Consider the following 24808-nt stretch of genomic DNA (forward strand, 5'->3'; position numbering starts at 1 on the left):
TGACCCGTAGCAGTTGTGCACTATCAAAAGGAGAAGGAGAATGAGGAGAAGGAAGGAAGGAAGGAAGGAAGGAAGGAAGGAAGGAAGGAAGGAAAGGAGGGAGGGAGGGAGGGAGCACTGCTTATCTTCTACTGAGTATTGAACCTCCCAGCACCTGAGAGGTACTGAGTGTTTCTTTATGGAGATGTGTCATCAGCTATATATAGACCTATATCCCTGATTAACATTGATAAAAAGATCCTCAGCAAAACCGTGGCCAATCAAGTCCAACAATATATTAAGAAAATAATTTATCAAGAACAAAAGTCACATGTTCTTATCAATTGATGCAGAAAAAAGCATTTGATAAGGTCCAACACTCATTTATGATAAAGAAATTGGGAATGGGAAGAAAATTCCTCAATATGTTAAAGGCTATATATGATAAATTGGTGGCTAACATTGTGCTCAATGGGGAAAGTTGAAAGCTTTCCCTCTAAAATCAGGAACTAGGCAAGAATGTCCACTCTCACCACTTATATTCAACATAACACTAGAAGTGCTCACCATTGGGAGTCGGGCAGTAGTGCAGTGCACGTGGCACAAAGCACAAGGACCAGCGTAAGGATCCCAGTTGGAGCCCCCGGCTCCCCACCTGCAGGGTTGTTGCTTCACAAGTGGTGAAGTAGGTCTGCAGATGTCTTTCTCTCCCCCGTCTTCCCCTCCTCTCTCCATTTCTCTCTGTCCTATCCAACAACAATGATATCAATAACAACAACAATAATAACTACAACAATAAAACAAGGGCAACAAAAAAGGGAATAAATAAATAAATATTTAAGAAAAAAAAGAAGTCCTCACCATCACAATCAGAGGCAAAAAAGAGATATCAAAGGAATTCAGATTAGAAAGGATGAAATTAAATTATCATTATTTGCAGATGATATGCTGTTATATCTGGAGGACCCCAATGTCTCTACCAAAAAAATTGGAAATCAATAAATTCAGTAAAGTATCAAGTTACAAAATCATTACTCATAAATCTGTGGCATTTCTTTATATAAAAGGTAGAGCAAAGGAAAGGGAACTCAAGGAAGCAATCTCATGTACAATTAAATTTTTTTTAAGATAAAATACCTACGAATAAATGTAACAAAGATGTGAAGGGCCTTTATGCAAAAACTACAAAAAATATTAGAAATAGAGGATTACACAAAGAAATAGGAGAATATAGATTCATGTTCATAGATTGAAGAATAAATATCACTAAAATGGCAATCCTTCCAAAACTAATCTATAGATTCAGTGCAATCCCTATTAAAATTCCAATGACGGGGCCAGATGGTGGTCCACCTGGCGCTGAGGGCTCATGTTACAGTGCACAAAGACCCAGATTCAAGCCCCCGGTCTCCACTTGCAGGGGGAAAGCTTTGCAAGTGGTGAAGCAGGGCTGCAGGTGACTCTCTGTCTCTCTCCCCCTCTATCTCTCCCCCTATCCTCTCTATTTCTGGCTTTCTCTGTCCAATAAATAAAAATAAAGACATAAAAAACTTCCAGTGACATATTTCAAGGATATTGAACAACTTATCCAAAAATTCATATGGAACTATAAAAATGCCCACGAATGACAAAAGCTCTTCTGATGGAAAACAAGAAGAGTGGAGGCATCACAATTCCTGGCTTCAAAAAAAAAAAAAATCCTGCTGCAAAGCAGTAGTGGGTAAAACAGTGCGGTATTGGAATAAAAAGTGGATATATGGACCAATGGAACAGGATAGAGATCCCAGAACTAAACCCACACATGTATAGACACATTATATACCATAGAGGGGCCACAATTTCCTAGTGAAGAAAAGAAAAATCTCTTTCACAAATGTTGTTGAGTGAATGGAACAACCACATACAGAAAAATTAAACTAGACTACCACCTCCATGTACCAAAAATAACTGAAATAAATGAAATATCTGTATATTAGACTTCAAAATATAGAATATATAGGATACATTGGTGAAACATTTCAAGACCTTACCTGCCGAGCTGTCTCCTGGCCTCCTGACTTTTATCTCCTAACTGCATGTTAAGCTCTTTGAAATTAGGAACTATTTTCATACTTCCTTTCATTCAGAAAACCTCCCACGGTACTTCAAAGTAGAAGATATTCATTATCTTACTTCATTCATGTCTTACTTTATGATTAAAGGATATCAGAGAGGAATTAGCAACTGCAGAATACTCTAAATGAATACTTTCACCAACTCACAACAGTTTCTTTTATGATTAAAAAATGGGACAGGAAATTCCAATAATTTTTGTACAGTAAAACAAAATCCTTAAATTATTTATTTCCCTGCTTCAGTTAAAATGCCTCATGTCACACTATTCAAAGGGATTAAGTATGATGTTCTAATACAAAATTTTCTGCTTTTAACAGGATGGAAATTTTTCTATCAGTACTGTACTTAAAAAGCCTGAACATATGAAGGTGGTTGGACAGTCAGCATTTGCAGACTTTGGTAAGTTTGTTTTTATCTTTTTAATTCTATGCTTTTTCTGATCTAGTAATATAAATTTCTTATATCAAAATTCAGCTTTATATTTTGGAACTATTATAGATTTCAGAGATGCCTATTCTAGTATTAGTATGGCATATGATTACTTAACAAAATAAGGAATCACTTATGGCATATATGTTTAAATTATAGTTTAAATATTAAGTGATCCTGCATAGAGGAATAAAATGCAAAATGTGAGTCTACTAAAACTTTTCTAGAAAATACCACATGGTAACTATTATTAATTCATCCTGTATGTCCATGTTATGGAGTAAAAAAAATCGAAGAAGGTAACCTGAACACTTAAAATGTAACTATTAAGGAGACAAGGCAGTGGCTCATCTGTTGAGCAAGGACTCACATGGTTAAGGCTCTGAATTCCTGCCTGCCACAACATGTGTCAGTCAACAAGGAGAAATCCACAGATGGTGGAATAGTGCTTTACTGGTCTCCTCTCCCTTTCTCTATCTCTATCATTCTGAAAATTGTGTGAATTTCTCTGGGCAAGGGAAGTTATCAGTGGTGGTGCATATTCATGGGACCCCAGGTTTCATCTCTAGCATCTTATTAAAAAACAAATAAAAAAATTTTTTGACTATGAAAAATTATTTGTGTAGACCACAGTGGTTATGCAAAAAGAATTTCATGCCTGAGGTACCAAAGGTTCCAGGTTCAACTCCTAGCTCCATCAGAAGCCAGAGATAAACAGTGCTCTGGAAAAGGAAAAAAAAAAAAATATATATATATATACATATATATATTTCTATAAAAATGGAAATAACTTTCTGTCATGCAGCAATATTAGTCCTACGGTAGATCCAAATAGCATGGAATCACTAATTCAAGGGGTATATGCACATCAGTGTTTGTAGCTGCACTATTCACATTAGCCAGAATATAGAATCAATCTAAATGCCCATTGACAAATGACTGCATAAAAAGGTTATTGTAATGTCTCCTTTCTTAAATAAATTTAAAAGGTTATTGTATACATAGACTATGGAATAATACTTTGCAATTTAAAATTTTTTTTTTCAGATATTAAAGATCTGGGGGAAATGTCAGAGTTTGAATTCAGAAAACTCATTATGAAGGCAATTCAAGAATCTAATCAGAATATACGAACACTGGCGGTGGAGGGTGGGGAAGGGTGGGCAGTAAATCATGAAGAGTGGAGTGGAATTTTGGTGTCTTTCCCTCCTTCATATCTGTCTCCTTTTCCAACCCCATCCATCCAATCCTATTATGGATTTCCCTCATTTCTCAAAGGATACAATTTTTTTTTTTTCCTCCTCCAGGGTTATTGCTGGGCTCGGTGCCTGCACCATGAATCCACCGCTCCTGGAGGCCATTTTTCCCCCCTTTTGTTGCCCTTGTTGTAGCTTCGTTGTGGTTATTATTATTGCCCTTGTTGACACAATTCGTTGTTGGATAGGACAGAGAGAAATGGAGAGAGGAGGGGAAGACAGAGAAGGGGAGAGAAAGATAGACACCTGCAGACCTGCTTCACCGCCTGTGAAGCGACTCCCCTGCAGGTGGGGAGCCGGGGGCTCGAACCGGGATCCTTACGCCGGTCCCTGCGCTTTGCGCCACATGCGCTCAACCCACTGCACTACTGCCCGACCCCCAAAGGATACAATTTTTTTAGAAAGATGTATTTGTTAAGCTTCTCAGTGGTACTGGCCATACCTGAGGCCTTTAGTTCATCCCCTAACATCACATTAAAAAAGAACACACACAGGATTTTTGAAAATAATATAAAAATAAAAATGATACTGTATTGTTGGGAAAAAGTGAATGGAGCTGGAGTTGATTATGCTGAAGATGTAAAAGACAGCTACCAAATGGCTTTCCTCATGTAGAATGTAGCTTGCTAAAGCAAATAAAAACTTGCAAAAAATAGTAGACAGACTGTATTTTAGACTTTATGAACACTGATTCTGAGTTCCCACTGGTGGTAACTATCATAGGGCCACAGTGGGAACTCAGAACTTTGGTGGTAGGCGTGGTGAGACAAACCCACACTGGATTTTTGAAAAACTGTTACCATGAAATAGTATAACTTTGCAAAGCACTGTTAAATCAGTAAAATTAATTATAAAAGAAGAATCATCACCCCTTTATTTAAAAAAGAATAGCACCTACTATGAATTTGCCCCAAGAAAATTTAATGAATTTCTATTTTCCTTCCTATTCTACGTAGGAACTCAAATCCACATTGACTAGAAACTTCTTTTTTTTTTAACTTTTCTTTTTATTTTATTTATTCCCTTTTGTTGCCCTTGTTGTTTTATTGTTGTAGTTATTATTGTTGTTGGATAGGACAGAGAGAAATGGAGAGAGGAGGGGAAAAGGGAGAGAAAGATAGACACATGCAGACATACTTTACCGCCTGTAAAGGGATGCCGCTGAAGGTGGGGAGCCAGGGGCTGGAACCAGGATCCATACAGTCCTTGCGCTTGGCGCCTCATGTGCTTAACCCACTGCACTACCACCCGACTCCCAACTAGAAACTTCCAAGACATGTCCAACTCTCTTTTAATTATCTTTTTTAACATTTATTTATTTTATTGATGAGAGAGGGCAGAGGGAGAACCAGAGCATCAGTCTATCACATGGTTTCCAGGGACCCATCCAACTTTGGTCCTCATGCATGTGATCCAAAGCTTTATCCATTGTGCTCTTTTTTGTTGTTTTTCAGGGATAGTATTTAAGCTATTTTTATATTAGATGAGAATGTGGATTAAATTACTACCCCCTAAGCATTTAAAACCCATCCATCCATCCTGCTCTTTCTTTATTCTGTCAACAAATACTCAAACTATTTTTCAAAATGCAAATGACATCCACTACATCTGGAGACCTCACTTTATTTATGTATGAGATGATAATGGTGGGGTAGGTGGTAGAACACTCAGTTGAGTTGAGATGTTACTATGCACAAGGACCCAGACTCAAACCCCCCCCACACACACACATCTGTAAGGGGAAAGCTTCATGAGAGATGAAGCAGGTCTTAGATGTCTCTCCTTCTCTACCTTTCCCTTCTCTTTCAATTTCTCTCTGTTCTATCAAAGAATAAAGGAAAAATGGCTGCCTGGAGCAGCAGATTCAAAGTGCAGATATTGAGCCGCACCAACAACCCTGGTGTCCAATAAATAAATAAATAAATAAATGCATATGATGATAATAATAATATGATAATGATGATCATATCCCTATCAAGGATTTTGTATAATAATTCACTGTGATTAAAGTACAGGTCTAGCACATAGTAAGAACATTAGACATTATTGTGCCATGTGCAAGGACATGGGTTCAAATCCTTGGTCCCTACCTGTAGTGAAAAAGCTTCACTGGCACTTAAACACTACTGTATGTGTTTCTCTTTGTCCTTTCATCCTTATTTCTCTCTGTCACTATGAAAAAAATTAATAAAACGGGAAAAAAATTGTGGCCCATTAGCTTATACTGTTGTTTTCTAATTTCATTTTGAACTATTTATTGTTGAGTTAAATGGGTTTACCATAAACAGCTTATGGACAGGTTATGTTTCTTAATTTGTACTGTTAGTCTATGACTTTTGATGTATAGTTAAGTGACATTATGGAGATAAAAGCCATTACTTTATGAAATTTTGGGGTGTTCTTATTGCTGCTGCTACTTCTTCCTTTTATTTATTTATTTATTTGTTTGTATTTATGAGTTCCTTTAGAGCTTCTTGAAGGGCAGATTTAATGGTGGTAAATTCCTTCACCATTTGCTTGTCTGTGAGTCTTTATTCCTCTACCTAGTCTATATGAGTCTAGTAGGATAGCATATCCTGAGTTGGTAGCCTCTGTACAAATGCCCTACCATTGATTTGTGTCCTTTAGTGTTTATGTTGAAAAATCTGCTGGTAATCTTACTGAGGTTTCACCTATAGGTGAATTTTTATTTTTTCCTGTTGCCCTCAGGATTTTACCCATAGTTCTTATGATTTTAATTATTACATGTTTGCTGTTATATGTATTTGTCTTTATTTTGAGTAGCACTCTTTGTTTTTCCTGGATGATGTTTCTTCCCCTTTATTTAGTTGATTGAAGTACTCAGCTATTATCTCATATCTTCCTCTTTTTCTCTTTTGTGACACCTATGAAGTTTATCTTGCTCCTTTTAATGTTGTCTAATAAATCTTCAATATTGCCTTCATTGTCTTTAATTATGTTTTGTTTTCCCTTGGTATTCTCTGCCTCATTCTCACACTTGAAGTTTTTGCAAGATCCTCACTTATTGAACTCAAAATACATAAAATCTTAGATGTATTTGAAGAAACCATAGAAACACAAAAGGAAAAGTTGACAGGACACTACATGGTATCTGCTTCACATATGTTTTAGGAGACTTGAGTCTAACAGCAAGGAAACCAAAAGCAAAAATAAATCAGTGGGATTGCATTAAGCTATAAAGCTTCTGTACAGCAAAAGGAACCATGACCAAAGCAGAAAGATACCTTACTGAATGGAAGAATGTATTCTGACACTGTATGTATGACAGACAATGGACTAACAACTAAAATATATAAAAAGCTGACAGAATTCAGCAACAGGAAAATAACCCCATTTAAAAAGAAAAGGAGACAATATGAACAGACTCTTCACCAGTAATATTCAGATGACTAACATGCATATAAAAACAATTATCCGAGGGGGGTGGGTGGTAGCACAGCTGGTTAAGCATGCCATGGTGTGAAGCGCAAGGATCCCGGGTAAGCCCCCAGATCCCCACCTGCAGGGGAGTTGTCTCAGGTGGTGAAGCAGATCTGCAGGTATCTATCTTTCTCTCCCCCTCTCTGTCATCCCCTCCTCTCTCCATTTCTCTCTGTCCTATCCAACAACAATGACATCAATAACAACAATAATAACCGCAGCAATGATAAAAAAAAGTAAAAGGGGGACAAAATAGCCTCCAGTAGCAGTGGATTCATGGTGCAGGCACTGAGCCCCAGCAATAACCCTGGAGGGAAAAGCAACAATTATCAGAAATGCAAGATATGAAAATAATGAGATACCACCTTACACCTTTAGGTTTTAATACATCAAAAAGAACAGAACAAGTACTTGAGAGGATGTAGAGAAAATGGGAACATTTTTACACTGTTGTCCAAATTTTAGCCTGAGTGCCATGTGGCAGTGACAGTACAGCACTGGAGGAAGCTCCATTTATATAAGTTGGCCCAGGAGTGATGAAATCAAGCAAGTGTGAGGTACAGCTGCATGAAAAGAAGGCAGGCAGGCAGGCAGGCAGGGAGGAAGGAAGGAAGGAACGGGAGCAAGAGAGGGGGAGGGAAGGGAGAAAGAAAGGGAAAGGAAGGAAAGAAGGGAAAGGAAGGGAAGAAAAGAAATATATATACATATATATGTGTGTATGTACACTCATGCTGTTATGTTTTTTAACCTAGTCTAGGTTTGGTTTGTTCTTTTTCCTGAAAAATTTAAAGCTACCTTTTATTACATTGATGTAATAGTGAATTTCTGTTTCTTTGATTTCTTTACTTGAAAATTGTGGAGTAATTGGTTTTTCCCTTATATTTTTTTCTATTTCATTCTGAAAGATTTATAAATTATTGATTCAAAAATATATTTTTTAGTATCTTGTCTACTGCTTTAACTGTAGCCATGAAAAAAATTTTTTTTTCAAGAACCAGGCAATGGCTATCATTACTTGGGCTGGGATAATCAATACAAAACAGAGGTGTGAGGAGCTGGCCATGACATACCTGTTTGATCAAACACATTATCATATGCATGGTTTCAAGACCTTAGTTCCTGCCTGACGTAGGGGGTGGTTTCACAAGTGGTGAAGCAGTGTTGAAGGTGTGTCTCTTTCCCTCTATATCTCTATCCCCTTCTCAGCATCATTGAAATAAATTAGTTAGTGTTTCTCTCCTCTCCTCTCCCATCAACTATAAATACCAAAGGAAATCATCTGGGACCACAACAAGGCAAGACTAGAATGACTTCAGGAACCCACCAAATCACCGGTGACTGCAAATACGTGTGACTCATGGACAGAGAGGAGCCTAAGGAAAGATTAAGTGGCTGGTAACAATGCGGCAGTTTACCAGTTGAGGCACCACTTCGAGTCTGTTTTACCAACAAAAAGATGTCTGAAGGGAGGAGAGGACCAAATGTGAGTCTCCATTGCTACTGCCCTCAGAAGCTGGAGCAACAGGGTAGGCCCTGTGCTGATACCAGGGGACAGAGAACTAACCAGGAAAATCAAGAGAAGATTTACACCTCACAGTGGAATTAAACTAACACTTCACAATCAACAAAAGATTAGCAATAGTCCCAAAATGTGGAAGCTCAACAGTACACTACTTAACAACTAATGGGTCAAAGAGGAAATCAAGGAAGAAATCAGAATGTTTCGAGAATTCAAGGAAAAGGAAGACAAAAGCTATCAAAATATATGGGACACAGCTAAGGCAGTACTGAGAGGGAAGTTCATAGCATACAAGCACACATTAGGAAAGAAGAAAAAGCACAAATAAAAAGCCTGATGGCACACCTTAAAGACCTAGAGGAAGAAGAAGAACAAAGGAACCCTAAAGCAACTAGAAGGACAGAAATCACTAAAGTTCGAACAGAAATAAATAACATTGAAAATAAGAAAACTATATAAAAGATCAACGAAAGTAAAAGTTAGTTCTTCAAAAGAGTGAACAAATTTGACAAACCTTTAGCCAGACTTACAAAACAAAAAAGGGAGAAGACCCAAATAAATCAGATTGCAAATGAAAGAGGAGATATCACAACAGACAACACAGAAATTCAGCTTATCAAACTAGGCTTCTATGAACAGCTATATGCCACCAAGCTAGAGAACCTGGAAGAAATGGACAATATCCTAGATACCTACAAACTTCCAAAATTAAAGAGGAACTAGATAATATGAACAGGCCCATCACAGCTAGTGAAATTGAAACAGTTATCAAAAACCTTCCCTAAAATAAAAGTCCTGGACCAGGTGGTTTACAAATGAATTCTATAAAACCGTCAAAGAAGAACTAATACCTCTACTTTTATAAGTCTTCCAAAAGATTGAAGACACTGGAATACTCCCTTCCAGCTTCTATGAAGCCAACATCACTTTGATACCAACAGCAGACAGGAACACAATCAAAAATGAAAATACAGACCAATGTCTCTGGTGAACATAGATGCTAAAATATTGAACAAAATTCTAGCCAATCAGACACAGCAGTATATTAAAAAGATTGTTCATCATGACTAAGTGGGGTTTATCCCAGGCATGCAAGGTTGGTTTAATATACGTAAATCAATCCACCACATTTGTTGGTATTCTTCATGTTGGTTTGGTTCCCTTCCCCCTACCTCTGAGAGAAATGGTTTGGCCCTTGCTAGTTTCGCGCCCCTCTTTCTCCCTGCCCCCTATGCTAAGGACGTCCAGAGTCCCAGCAGCACCCACGGAAGGAAAAACATGGTGTGGTGATTTGCCCGTTCGTGAATAAAGATTAAACTGCAGCTTCTCAGCCGTGTGTCCCCGAGTCTGTCTCTGTCTACCACCGCAACGCTAGCCTGGCCTGCTGGTGCCTTCGAAACATTAACAACAAATGGCACCCACGTGGACCTGACCTGCGCATCTCAGATAAGTGAAGACAATTTGGCTACCTATGTACTATGGCCTTCTCTTCTGCTTGTGAAGAGATCTCCAAAGGCCTCTGCCCTTTCTTCACAAGACTGTTTCGCTGTTTCTGGAACATTTATCTCTGGACCACTCTGTGGTTTCTGCCCAACACCAGCCCGCAGGAGCCCAACGCCAGCCCGCATGAGCCAGCTTTCCGCCGCATGGCGCGGGGCATTGGGCGCGGGCTCCCTCCACGCTGCTCAGCCGCTGGGAGCAGGGCAACAGACATAGAAGGGCCATGGGGCAGGGCCGTGGCAGCCTATCATGGCCACCACCCCAGGGCACCTCGGCCCACGCCTTCTGCACAGCTGGCCTGCCCGCCCTCATGCTATGAAGTCTGGACAGATCCCGGGCCACCCAGAGACCACAGGCTCCCTGCCGAAACTGGGCCCCCTGGCCAAGATCCCCAGCTCCAGTCTGAAGGCAGACGAGCTAGAATACGCAGAGATTCGTGCAGAGATCGCAACCTGCAATTCCTAGAAGTGGAGCTGCGTGGGAGGCCCCACCTCCGGATGGTGACCCCCCAACAACAACTAAGACAGTACAGATCTAAATTCATGTTTAAAATGACATGTCTTCGTAACAAAGGTTTCTCTCCTTGTGTATTAATGACCATGTTTACATGTGTGTTTAAAGTTTAGTAACATTAACTTTAAGGTTAACAATGTAAGTTTAAGGCTATATTCTTACCTGACAAAGTTAAATGAAAAAGGTTTTCAACGTAATTCTCATAAAGATAAAATTAACTTACATTTAAAGTCTGAGGTAAAAAATTAGTTAAAAATCAATATATTTTGACCAAGTTGGTCTAAACAAAACCTGCACACACCTAGGGTGTGTCTCCATCTTGAATGGGTGTAACAAAAGGTTAAATAGACTTGTTGATATGTAAAAGTCTCAAATTCCTTCTCTATTAGAAATGGTAGATTACACAATGGCTATGCTAATGATTCTCATGCCTGAGGTTTTCTTTCCTTGATTCTTATGTCTGCCTTTTCACATTCTATTGTTTAAACTTTAAACAACCTTAAAATCATGCTAAAAAAGACTTCTAATTGTAATAGAGTTATCAATTGTGGTAAACTTCTAACCTGCTACAAGTTTTGTTTCATAAGTAAGTGAATTGCAGATGTCAAGTTCTCTACAGAAAAGCAGAATTCTGATGGCTGACATTCCCCATCGAGACAGACGTACAACAATTCACCCCCTGGCAATTCTTTGGTGGACATCTGCTTTGGACTTCTATCGGACTCACTGGTACACCTCGGACACTTTGCACAAAACTAGCAGCTTCCCTTATGCTGCTGGGTTTCTCAAAGACTGACTGCAGCCATGCCTTGGGACTCTAGGCCTCCCCTCCCCCCATGCTAGACAATGCCCATCGAGGCAAGTACGCCCCCAGAGGCAGGAAATGTTTTTTTAAGCTGATAAAGTTTTGCCCAGAGGCAAAAAATGGCCCCCTCAGGCCTTCCCTTGGCAGCACACTGGTTCTTGTTACTCGCTTACATGTTTCTCCATGTTTGTGCCAGTTTCTTTTTTGAAAATGCCTGTACGATATAGGTTTCTGTTCACCCCACACCCCTGATACTGTGGTCATTTAGTTAAAAAGAAAAGGGGGAATATGTTGGTATTCTTCGTGTTGGTTTGGCCCCCTTCCCCCTACCTCTGAGAGAAATGGTTTGGCCCTTGCTAGTTTCGTGCCCCTCTTTCTCCCCGCCCCCTATGCTAAGGACGTCCAGAGTCCCAGCAGCACCGCCGAGGGAGAATGATGGAAAAGCACATGGTGGGGTGATTTGCCCGTTCATGAATAAAGATTAAACTGCAGCTTCTCAGCCCAGCCATGTGTCCTCGAGTCTGTCTCTGTCTACCACCGCGACGTTAGCCTGGCCAGCTGGAGCCTCCGAACTTTAACAACACACATTAATAAAAGCAAGACCAAAAACCACATGGTCATATCAAGAATGCAGAGAAAGTCTTTGACAAAATGCAACATCCCTTTATGATCAAAACACTACAAAAAAAATGGGAATAGATGGAAAATTCCTGAAGACAGTGGGGTCTATATATAGCAAACTTACAGCCAACATCCTGCTCAGTGGTGAAAAACTGGAAGCATTTTCCCTCAAATCAGGTACTACTAGCCCACTATCATCATTATTATTCAACATAGTGTTGGAAGTTCTAGCCATAGCACTCAGGCAGGAGCAAGGAATTAAAGGGATACAGATTGGAAGAAGTGAAGTCAAACTCTCCCTATGATAGTATACATAGAAAAACCTAAAGAATCCAGCAAGAAGCTTTTGGAAATCATCAGACAATAAATACAGTGAGGTGTCAGCCTACAAAATTAACATTCAAAAGTCAGTGGCATTCCTCTATGCAAACACTAAGTTAGAAGAAGATGAAATTCAGAAATCAATTCCTTTTACTATAGCAACAAAAACAATAAAATAACTAGGAATAAACCTAACCAAGGAAGTGAAAGACTTGTTACCTGAAAATTCTGAGTCACTACTCACGGAAACTGAAAAAGGCACAAAGAAGTGGAAAGATACTCCATGTTCATGGGTTGAACAATTAACATAGTCCAAATGAATATACTGCCCAGAGCCATATACAGATATAATGCTATCCCCATCAAGATCCCAACCACATTTTTTAGGAGAATAGAACAAATGCTACAAATGTTTATCTGGAACCAGAAAAGACCTAGAAGTGCCAAAACAATCTTGAGAAGAAAGAACAGAACTGGAGGCATCACACTCCCAGATCTCTAATTGTACTATAGGGCTGTTGTCATCAAAACTGCTTGGTACTGGAACATGAATAGACACACTGACCAGTGGAATAGAATTGAGAGCGTGCAAGTTTTATTTGGGGTTTATTAAGTTTGGGGTCTCTATTAGGCACTAAATGAGAAACGTGGGAGATATAAGTGTGCATGTGTAGAGGCAGAAGGTGGATATGCCAGTTTTATTTATATACTTTCTTTTTTCTGCTTTCTTCTGAAAGATGTACAAATTATTAACCTATTCAAGAAAATACTTGCTTCCTCTTAGGGGATGTTTTTCCTCCAGATATTATGAAAATATGATCCTTTCCAGGAGAACTTCCTTATGAAGTGTTTTACATTGTAACATTTAAATCTCTTCCCAGCTCTGATATCCCCTTTCCTTATTTTCCTTTGGACCATTTATCAGTCATACCATTTAACTTAATAATATGGTCAATATAGCTAAAATATACTCCATTGAGTGATTTTTGTTTTTGTTTTGTTTTATTTACCATAGTACTTATCAACTTATAGCTCAGGTGGTACAGGAAATTGAACCTGGGACTTTAAATCCTCAGTTATGAGAGTACTTTATTTAGCTGACTGACTTGAGCTCAGCATTAGTACATATATTAGATTATCTTTAATTTCAATTTAACTCAAAACATATGAATGTCACCACATGGTTAACACTTAGCTAACATTAATTTTGCTCATTCTGATTAAAGTTATGGAACTAAAAATTGTTCTTAATCTCTAGAATATGTAGTTGCTGATTTTAATATGATACATAATGTATTGTGATTCTTAGTCTTCTTTCTGTTTTTGTTTCATTCCTGAATGCTGACAGCAGACATTACCTATGTGTTTCTGTTATTTAACATTTAAAGAGGCTATTGTTTTTTGCGCAGCTTTGTAATATCTTTTCTAGTGAGTATTTATTTTTTTCTGATTTGATCAAAGTAAAAACAATTTAAGCAGCTTTCGTTTTAACCTAGTAAGTCCGTATATCCCTTAGCCTCTTAAATATTCTTCTATTATCAGTACATTTCCATACTGTTTCCTTGCCATTCCATGTACTGTGCTGATTGCAGTGCACTGGTTGCCATAGCAAAAGCAATTCATCCCTAAATGTCTACTTTCTAGTAAGGACTGTGAGACATCTATCTCGGTGAGTCATGGATGCCAGATGTGATTCTGATAAATATTTTGAATGCCTTTTGATTGAAAATGCTAATTTATATACAAATTATAAAATTGCTACTTTAGAGTCTTGATTTTATATGTACTCAGCATTTAAAGCATACCAGGCTGTTTTCTGTTCAGTTATATGAATATGAGAGAAAACAAGAATCATACATCCCCAAAAGTTTTATGTACAAGTTTGCATATCTTGCCATCCTCTGAAATTGACAATGGTGTGCTCTAAATGATTGGTATTAAAATATTCTATAAAATGTTATATTTCTAGTTGTCATCATATTGTTTATCCAGTGGCATTTTTAATACTTTAATATACACTATTTAATATACTTTAATATACACTGTGCCCTAATTAATAGAGTATATATGGAATAACCCATAAAATAGCTCTATGAACTTCACTGTGCATTTATCACTTTGTTTTGTGAGTGTATCTATGCTGTAGTACTATGAAAGAAATTACTATAGCACCTTGAATACTCTTAAATCTTCTAGATACATATATCATGAAAAACAACTAAGAGACAGTGAAATTTACTCTTCTCTGATACATTGTACATAAGGACAGTTCCAAAATATTTGTCAAATATGTACAGACACTAAAAATAAATAATTAAGATCCTAGTGCTACCCTTCCTTAAATATTTTCCCCATTTTCCAAAACTCAGTCGTTCACATATAACGCCATTTTATTTCATCTACATCTCTATTTTCATTCTTTAAATGCCCCATGCATTGATAAACACAGGTAAGTTTCTTGGACTTAGATAAATATATAACTCCTCTGTGTTTAGCTTTCACTAATATATATTGCCCCCTATAGCTAATACTTTCTTAATATAAACAATGGTAATTTTCCAAGTTTTTGTGACATTTAAGAATCTAAGAGTTTAATACCTTTCAAGCATTTGTTTTATAGTACTTTATAAATACTAGATACAAATAATGCTGTAATATAAAACAATCTACTTTTTATAATACAGCCCTTGCTATTTGTCAAGAACTCTTTTATAAGAAGTATTCTTTTTTTAATTTTTTTATATTTATTTTCCTTTTTGTTTCCATTTTTTTTTATTGTTGCAGTTATTGTTGTTTCTTGATGTCGTCGTTGTTGGCTAGGACAGAGAGAAATGGAGAGAGGAGGGGAAGACAGAGAGGAGGAGAGAAAGACAGACACCTGCAGACCTGCTTCACCACCTGTGAAGCAACTCCTCTGCAGGTGGGGAGCCGAGGGCTCGAAACAGGATCCTTACCCTGGTCCTTGCGCTTAATGCCACGTGCGCTTAACCCACTGTGCTACCGCCCGACTCCCTATAAGAAGTATTCTACAGTTATCTCACTTAGTCCTCCCAAACCTCTCTAAAATGAGCTGTATTATTTACCCTCATATACAGATACAGAGATTCAGAAAAGCTTAAGATTTCAAGAAAAATCAAGCACTGCTGATTTTGTTGCAAATTTTGCTATATGTATTAATATCTTTTGGATTGCTATCACTTCTTGGAATATCTCTTGAGTAAAATAAATTTCTGATTATTAGTATTCACTCAACCTTCTATTATGTTTATGACTACATTTCCTAGAAATAAGTTCTTTGATATCACTTTGATTTTTTTTTTGTAGTTTATTAATCAACTTTTAACTTTTTCAACTTTTAAATTTCTTTTTTTTTTTAATTTTTTATTTAAGAAAGGATTAATGAACAAAGACATAAGGTAGGAGGGGTACAACTCCACACAATTCCCACCACCCAATCTCTATAACCCACCCCCTCCCATGATAGCTTTCCCATTCTCTAGCCCTCTGGGAGCATGGACCCAGGGTCGTTGAGGGTTGCAGAAGGTACAAGGTCTGGCTTCTGTAATTGCTTCCCCGCTGAACATGGGCGTTGACTGGTCGGTCCATACTCCCAGTCTGCCTCTCTCTTTCCCTAGTAAGGTGTGTCTCTGGGGAAGCTGAGCTCCAGGACACATTGGTGGGGTCTTCAATCCAGGGAAGCCTGGCCAGCATCCTGATGGCATCTGGAACCTGGTGATTGAAAAGAGAGTTAACATATGAAGCCAAACAATTTGTTGAGCAATCACTTTGATTTTAATCCTTCTTTCTATACCAGTTGTTTATAGTTTTAGAGCCACATCTTATATTTCAAAGTTTTTGATACTGTTCACTCATTTTTAAATTGTGACTCATATTTGGATAGCATCTCTAAATTTACTTAAACACATACCTTCTTAAACTCTCATTTTAAAATGCATACATTTATGTGTCATCAAGATATGTCACCTGAGAGTATGCCTGCTCTGCCATGCAGAGGGTCCAGGTTTGAGTCCAGTCCTTATCCCACTGGTGGAAGCCCCAGTGCTATGATGTCTTTCCCTCTTTACCTCTGCCTTTCTCTATCTTGAAAATTCAGCCCTTACCAGTAGAAACCCCCCTGATGGCCAAAAAGTAATTTATCTAATTTATTACTTTAAGTCTATATATTATTTATATCATCTGTTTTTGTAGTTTGTTTTGCCAGCACAACACTGAACTCTGGCAATTGGTTATAACAAGAATGGAACTTAAGGGAGTAGGGCGGTAGCGCAGTGGGTTAAGTGCAGATGGTGCAAAGTGCAATGACCAGCATTAAGGATCCCGGTTCAAGCCGTCCCCATCTGCAGGGGAGTCGTTTCACAAGAGAAGCAGGTCTGCAGGTGTCTGTCTTTCTCTCCCCCTCTCTGTTTTCCCCTCCTCTCTCCATTTCTCTCTGTCCTATCCAACAACAAATGGCATCAGTAACAACAACAATAAAAAAGCAAGGGCAATAAAAGGGAATAAATAAAATATAAAAAATTAAAAAAAGAGAATGGAACTTAGGGCCTATTTTATATATGTCCTTTGTGCTACTGCTGCACTATCTCTGTGACCCTAGTATATATTTTTCTATCAAGAAATTTTTGTTTGGGGGCCAGGTGGTGAAGCACCTGGTTGAGTGCACATGTTATAATGCACAGGGACCCAGGTTCCTACTCCTGGTCCCAACCTGCCGGAGGAAAGCTTTGCAAGTGGCGAAGCAGTGTTGAAGGCATCCCTCTGTCTCCCTCTCTATCACCCCCTTTTTCTCAATTACAGGCTGCCTCTGTCCAATAAATAAATAAAGATGATAATTTAAGAAAAATAATTTTAATATTATTATTTATTTTATTATTTATTATTGGATAGAGACAAATTGAGAGTGGTAGGGGAGTTAGAGAAGGAAAGAGACAGAGAGACAGTGGCAGCCCTACTTCACCACTTGTGAAGCTTTGTCCCTGCATGTGGAGATCAGAGGCTTGAACCCAAGTCTTTGCAGACTGTAATGTGTGCACTTAACCAAGTGCACACTACCTGGCCCCCAAAAAAGAATTTTTTGTTTCAGACCATACAGATTATTTCTTTCTCTATTCTTTAATAATCTTCTTTCAAAGGGACTTCTGTCATTATGTCAAGGATATCAATTAATTTTCTCCTATTTTTATAATCTTTTTCAAAATAAGCTGCTAGTTTTAAATCAGTGGTTTATTATATGATAATTGAAAAGAGCAGACAATGGTGATTTAGTAAATAAGACTTTTTTCATTATGAGGGAATTAGTGGTTTATAGTCAACAATAAAATATAGTAGTTGGTACATGTGTAACATTTCTCAGTTTTCCACATAACACTCTAGTCACCACCCCCCATGTTCTAGGACCTGAACACTTACGACCTCTTCGCCCCAGAGTTCTTTGGTGCAGTACACCAAATCCAGACCCAAGTTCTGCGTTGTGTTTACCCTTCTATTAAAAATAGACATTTTTGTATGTCTGTTTTTTTAGGTAACCTTGATTTTCAATCCTATGAATGTTATATAAGTATAATTTCACACCTCTTCAATGTACGATACAACTCCACACCCACCAGCAACGTATCAGTGTCCCTTTACCAAAATTCATTAGACCTCCTCTGCCCTTGGAGTCTTGTCCTCTTTCCTCAGTTCCCTTTGGTAAACTCCATTCTGCAGTCGGAGTCCATAAGTTTGTTTCTTTGAACTTTGCTATTTTTCCTGTTATGTTTGTTTACCTCCTGTGGGTGAGATTTTTCTAGATTTCATCTTATAATATATAAGCCCCTTTAATCTTTCCTTGAAGAACTGCTTTTATAGTGATTAATTTCATTAGCTGTTATTTGTCAGAACCTTTTAACTCCTCCAGTCCTCATTGATAGCCTACCTGGTAAAGGTTTCTTGGGTGGATGTATTTTCCACTCAAAAATTTGGATATATCCACCCAGTCCTTTCTAGCCACTAATGTTTCAGTTGAGAAATAGGTTGATAGGGATGTTTTGTTTTGTTTTGTTTTGTTTTGTGTGTGCTAACAGGTTACCATTGAGATTGAGTGCCTGCATGACTCCACCATTTTTAGTGATCACTTTTTATAGAAAGTGAGAGACAGAGGACAGACGTCTGCATACTGCTTCACTACTCATGAAACTTCCCCCATACAATTGGAAACGAAGGCTTGAGCCCAGGTCCTTGTGCAGAGCAATGTGTATGCTCTACCAGTGAGCCACACCCAGCCCCTAACTGTCTTAAAGGAGTATACTTTAGATAACTTTTGTAACTCTCTAATCAACTATTTCATAATATATAATATGGTATTAATGCTAGGTTTGTGGTAAACATTAATTGGCTATTTTAGACTATTTTCTTATACTTTAATGTCCTTCTTACTCAATGTATTAAATGATATTTTTTTAAATGAGCTGTTTCAAGCACAAAAAATTACCTTTCTTTCTTTATTACTTTTTTTATTTCTTTATTGGAGGATTAGTGTTTTTTAATTGACAGTAAATACAACAGTTTGTGCCTGCATAACATTTCTCAGTCTTCCACACATTACAACCCCCACTAGGTCCTCTGCCATCCTGTTACAAAAATCTTTCTTTAAAGGCTTTCTCGTTTCTCCTCTGCTGCCACCAGAGCCACCTACACTTTTTTCCCTCTTTAGAACCCCGGTCTCCAGTCCACCAAATCCATAGAATCTTAACCTCCTTTAAGATCACTGAAAACTGTCCTTCCCTAAACATCTTCAACTTGTCTCAGTTCTGTTATTGAGAAAGCACTAGTCTTCTGGTTCTATTCTTGTGTCTTTCCAAACTACTCTCGACTCAAAATTGCTTCTGTACAAAATATATCTCAAATACTAAAATCCTTGAGTCCTTGTGCAGTCCACCACGGTGAAGTATAATCTTCACTTTGACATACCTTTTGTATCTGCCTTATCTTTCCTCACTTAAAGAACAGGATTTTAGGGGCTGTTATATATACACTTTGGAAATATATCATACAGCTGCTTCTGTTTTCTTTCACCTCTTTGCCTACAGTTCCAGTCTTCTTCATTTTCCTACCTAATACTCACAGTTCTTAATTATTTTAGAAAACACTAATCATTGTATGTGACATAGTAAGCTTTCTAGAACTGTTTAATTTTAACATCTAGAATATTGGTTGGCACATATAAGCACATAGTAACTAATGAATAATTAATTTAAAGGAGTCTGTTTACATTATGGAACTATTTTGAAGGCATGAGTTGCGAAGTCTCTCATTTTAAGTGTAGAATTAGTTTTTTTTTAATAAACTGAAAAGGTTGTTCCAATCATGACAGCAATCTCAATTTTAGGATACTTTCCTTAAAATAAAAAGTTTTCTTATGCCCAAATGTACCCAAACTTTGCTATTTTAACTATTTTTAAGTACAAAGTTCACTGACATAAGTCCCATTTGCTCTTTGTGCAGCTATATCCATGTCTAATTGGAAGGCATTTTCATCATCCCAGCCAGAAACTTTGTAACTATTAACTCCTCATAGTTTGTACATGAATAACATTTCTCAATTTTCCAAACAATGAAACCCCCTACCAGGCCCTCTGTCATCCTGTTACAAACACTTTCTTTTTTCTTCCCTTCTGTGGGAGAGTTTGGGAGACTTACTGTTAACCTGTCTTTATCTTCTAGAATAATCAACTTACTTACTTCAGGTGAAGATAACCATACAGTATCACTATGTGTTCAGTTTACTTCACTTACCATTCTGTTTCCAAGACTCAAGCAAGTTCTAAAAGATGTCAGAAAGTTATTTTCTAGTCCAAGAATGTACCAAGTAATAGTAAGCCAAACTGACATGCTTGAAGTTCCAGAGGTCCCAGGTTTTAACATAGGACCACCATATAACAGAGTTCAGCAATGCTCTGGCCTCTTTTTCTCTTTGTCTACTTCACTCATGAAAATAAATATTTAAGTTCATTTTCTTATATTCCATGCACCTGTTGCTGAATTTGACTAGCTATTATGAACAGTGCTGAAATGAACATTGTATACATGTCTGATTCCCTGTATTCAGTTATAAAGTATATGTCTTGTGAAATTTCTGAGTCTTTAAAATCAAAAGCTGTTTTTCACAGAAATTGCACCATCTTGAATTTTTTTTTAATATTTGTTTATTTCCTTTTGTTGCCCTTATTGTTATTGATGTCGTCGTGTTGGATAGGACAGAGAGAAATGGAGAGAAGAGGAGAAGACAGAGAGTGGGAGAGAAAGACAGACACCTGCAGACCTGCTTCACTGCCTGGGAAGCAATTCCCCTACAGGTGGGGAGCCAGGGGCTCGAACTGGGATCCTTCTGTCGGTCCTTGAGCTTTGCACCACCTGCGCTTAACCTGCTGCACTACTGCCGATTCCCTATCTGGAATATTTCAAATAGTAATGTTCAAAAGTTTCAATTTCTCCACATCCATTACCAGTACTTATTTTCATCACAGTCATCATTATTGTTGGCTTTAGTAGTAATATTACCTTCCAGTAGTATAGTATGTCACTGTGCTTTTATATCTTTTTTTTTTCTTTTTGTCTCCAGAGTTATTGCTGGGGCTCAGTGCCTGTACTACAGATCCACTGCTCCTGGAGGCTATTTTTCCCTTTTGTTGCCCTTGTTGTGGTTGTTGTTTGTCTTTGCAAAAACTTTTCAGCTTGATGTCATCCTATTAGTTTACCTTTGTGTTTTCCTTGTAATTGAATCTGAGTCATCTAAGATGTTCTTACATTAAGAGTTCTGCTAGTTTTTTCCTTTAAATGTTTGATTGTTTGTAGTCTAATATCCAAATTTTGATCTATTTGGAGTTTACTATTGTATATGGTAAAATGTAGTGGTTTCAAGTTCATTTTTCTGCATATTTCAACACAATTTTCCCTTCATCGTTTATTGAAGAGACTATCCCTTCCCTATTTAATACTTTAGACCTCCTTATCAAAAATTAGATGTCCCCTTCTCAATTAAAAAATAAATGTAGTAAATACAATTGATGGTACATGTGTAAAATTTCTCAATTTTTCTGCAAAACACTAACCCCCTGTCACAGCCCCCTTCCACCATCAGGACCTAAAAGCCCCCTGAAATTTAATGAAAGAAATGTATTATTTTTATTTTTCCTTGCTAGGGACAATCTTTCTATTTATATAATTTTCATTTATAAAATGGAAATAATGATGAGACCATAGGATAAGAGAGGTACAATTCCACACAATTCCCACCACCAGAATTCCGAATCCTACCCCTTCCTGTATAGCTTCCCTATTCTTTATCATTCTGGGAGTATGGACCCAGGATCATTATGGGGTACATAAGGTAGAAGGTCTGGCTTCTGTAATTACTTCCCCACTGAACATAGGCCTTGGCAGGTTGATCCATACTCCCAGACTCTCTCTCTCTTTCCTAGTGGGGCAGGAGTAGGAGGAGTCTGGACTCCAGGACCCATATTGGTGGGTTCATCTGCCCAGGGAAGTCCTGTTGGCATAATGGCAGCATCTGGAACCTGGTAGCTCTAAAAAAGTTAAGATATAAATCAGAACAAATTGTTGACTAATCATAAACCTAAAGGTAAGAATATTGCAGATGAAGATTTGGGGTCTCCGTTTTAGAAAAAGCTGATAGGTCTATTTTAGGTATATTCCAAGGAGCCTCTGACTTTACTAGTTTTTGCCTGAGCTTGACATCTAATAAACAGGTGGACCCAAGTTATTGTCTGGGGAGATGGTTGGAAAAAAGACGAGAAAACTGGGTCAGGGTATATAAATATTGTTAACTGTGGACCCAAGTTATTGTCTGGGGAGATGGCTGGAAAAAGGACTAGAAAACTGGATCAGGGTATATAAATATTGTTTACTGTAGACCACATCGATCTGATCTGAGGCCCATATTCAGAGGAGCCTGTGTAACCTCTGCATCCCTGTAGGTCTGAGCTTACATTCTGTGGTCACAGCTAGGAACATTCCAGGCTTCACTAACTTCAGGACCCATCTTCCTTGGGTGGTAGGTAGAGCGTGTTGTCCAACCTCTCTTCGGAGAATGAAACAACCTACCATTGTTGATCCACATTGAGGGCAAGGTCCTATAGGGGCCCACAAAGGGGCCCATTAGATTGTTACTGATGGAGATGGCCAGTAACAGTAGAGAGAGGGATCTGTTTGAGGTCTAGGCCCATCATGTCTGTGTGGGGATCCCAGGACCCCAAGACTAGGCCCCCCAGGTAATGGGTTGGCCTGGTAGTGAATAAAGAGTCATCATTGAAGTATGTCAATCCCTTGCCCTTATTCAGCTTTTGTAATCTTTACTTTGTATGACAAGGTTAAGTTTGGAGTAATTGAGAGAAGTGTAGTAGGAAGGAGATTAGGAGGGTATCTAGGTAGAAACTATTTGATTAGGTACTTTATGGTGTCTTTTTAGGTCTTTCTACTGGCTTGCTACATCTATTGACTCAATGCAAACTATTGTGCACTTTTGCTTTAAGGTATATATTTTCCCTAACTTATGGGTACATGTGAACATATGCCCTATCTCATGGGCCCTGGTCTATATCTAGGTTTTAAAATTTTGTTAGGAAGTACACCAGTGAAAATAAAATTGAGGATTCCTATGAGCTGGGAAAGGTCTTACCCAAGTAATGAGGCTGAAGGGTTTATATCCCATGTCTGATGTCTGTGGACACAGTCCAAAGTGAAACATGCCAAGGTGGTACTGGTTGCATTGCTTAGGTTGGGATCAGCAGATGCAATGTCAGTTGGTATGAATTGAGAAAAGCATACAGGAAAGTGAGCCCCACCCTAGAGGTTCCAGGACTGGGAGAAATATGGGCTTTTTTAAAAAAAAAAAATTGTATTATCTTTATTTATTTATTGATTAGAGACAGCCAGAAATCAAGAGGGAAAAGGATGAGGGAGAGACAGAGAGACACCTGCAGCTCTGCTTCACCACTCACATAGCTTTTCTCCTACAGGTGGGGACTAGAAATATGGGCTTTATAAAGGGGAAGGTTCCTGCTGTCTTAGGGTTTAAGAGGGCAAGAGATACTTATTCCTAAAACCAAGTTATTTGACAGTTGGTGTCACTTTGAAAATCTCATTGTTAGGATTTACTAAGTGATACAATTTATGTCCTTTAATGCTATTTTCATATAGCTATATCTTATAAAGTAATACCACCCACCAGTTGCCTCTGTTCTCCCTGGTATAAGCTTTTAGGAAATTTAATATTTCAAAGAACATGTCATTATTAGAAATATTTTAACAATTTGAGCCCACTGTTAAAATTCAATCTGATTACCAATTTGTAGTCTTAAGTGCTTAGATTGAAGGAACATACACTCAGTGCTATTGTCAATGCATCAAAATGTTTGAGACATTCAATCAATTTTTCCCATCTCATATAAATTGAATAGTGATTTGTGAGACTATAATTTAATAGCAGTGTACATCAACACCATTCCCACCACCACTCTTACGCATAGATCCAAAGGACATGAAAACACTAATTTGAAGGGGCATAACCACCCCGTGTTCATAGCTACATTATTCACAATAGTCAAGGAGTAGGAGAAACCCAAATGCCCATTGATGGATGTATAAATAAAGAAGTCATTATTGGATAGAAACAGAGATAAATTGATAAGGAAGAGAAAGACACCTGCATACAGCATTGTCTCATTGCTGGTAAAGCTTTCTTTCCCCCTGCATGTAGTGACCAGGGCCTCAAATCTGTACAGCTCTATAACTGAAAAAAATGATACTGTGTTTTTCAGGATATAATAGATGAAACTAGAGTTGATTATATTTAGTTAAGTAAGTCAAGGAGGAGAAAGACAGATACCTGCAGACCTGTTTCACTGCTTGTGAAGCGACACCCCTAAAGGTGGGGAGCCGGGGGTTCAAACCAGGATCCTTACACCAGTCCTTGTGCTTTGTGCCATGTGCGCTTAACCCACTGCGCTACTGCCCGACACCCTTCTTTTTCTAACATGTGCTTACCCAGCTTTCTTAGTACCATTTGTTGATGATGGCCTTCATTTTCCCACTAAATGGTTTTGGAACCTTTGTCAAATATTAAGTGTTCGTATACATAGGGGGAGTTGTTTGGAGAGGGCTGAAAAGTGCAGGATGGTGGACCAGTGGTAGGACTAATATGTGAGTTGAGAAATTGTGCTCATGGTTGTAATAAATTTTTTTTTTAATTTTTTTTATTTAAGAAAGGATTAATTAACAAAACCATAGGGTAGG

The 24808-nt window shown here is 38.1% G+C and overlaps 1 protein-coding gene across 1 annotated transcript in view; it reads left to right on the plus strand.

Annotated features, from left to right (window-relative positions):
• ITFG1 (integrin alpha FG-GAP repeat containing 1) overlaps positions 1–24808 on the plus strand; it is a 189029-nt gene that overhangs the window by 64851 nt on the left and 99370 nt on the right. The window contains exon 8 of the mRNA XM_007536684.3: positions 2412–2493. Coding sequence (XP_007536746.1) covers positions 2412–2493 — 82 coding nt within the window. The remainder of the gene's footprint in view (positions 1–2411; positions 2494–24808) is intronic.

This window comes from Erinaceus europaeus, chromosome 2, assembly GCF_950295315.1.
Source record: "Erinaceus europaeus chromosome 2, mEriEur2.1, whole genome shotgun sequence".
Taxonomy (NCBI): Eukaryota; Metazoa; Chordata; class Mammalia; order Eulipotyphla; family Erinaceidae; genus Erinaceus; species Erinaceus europaeus.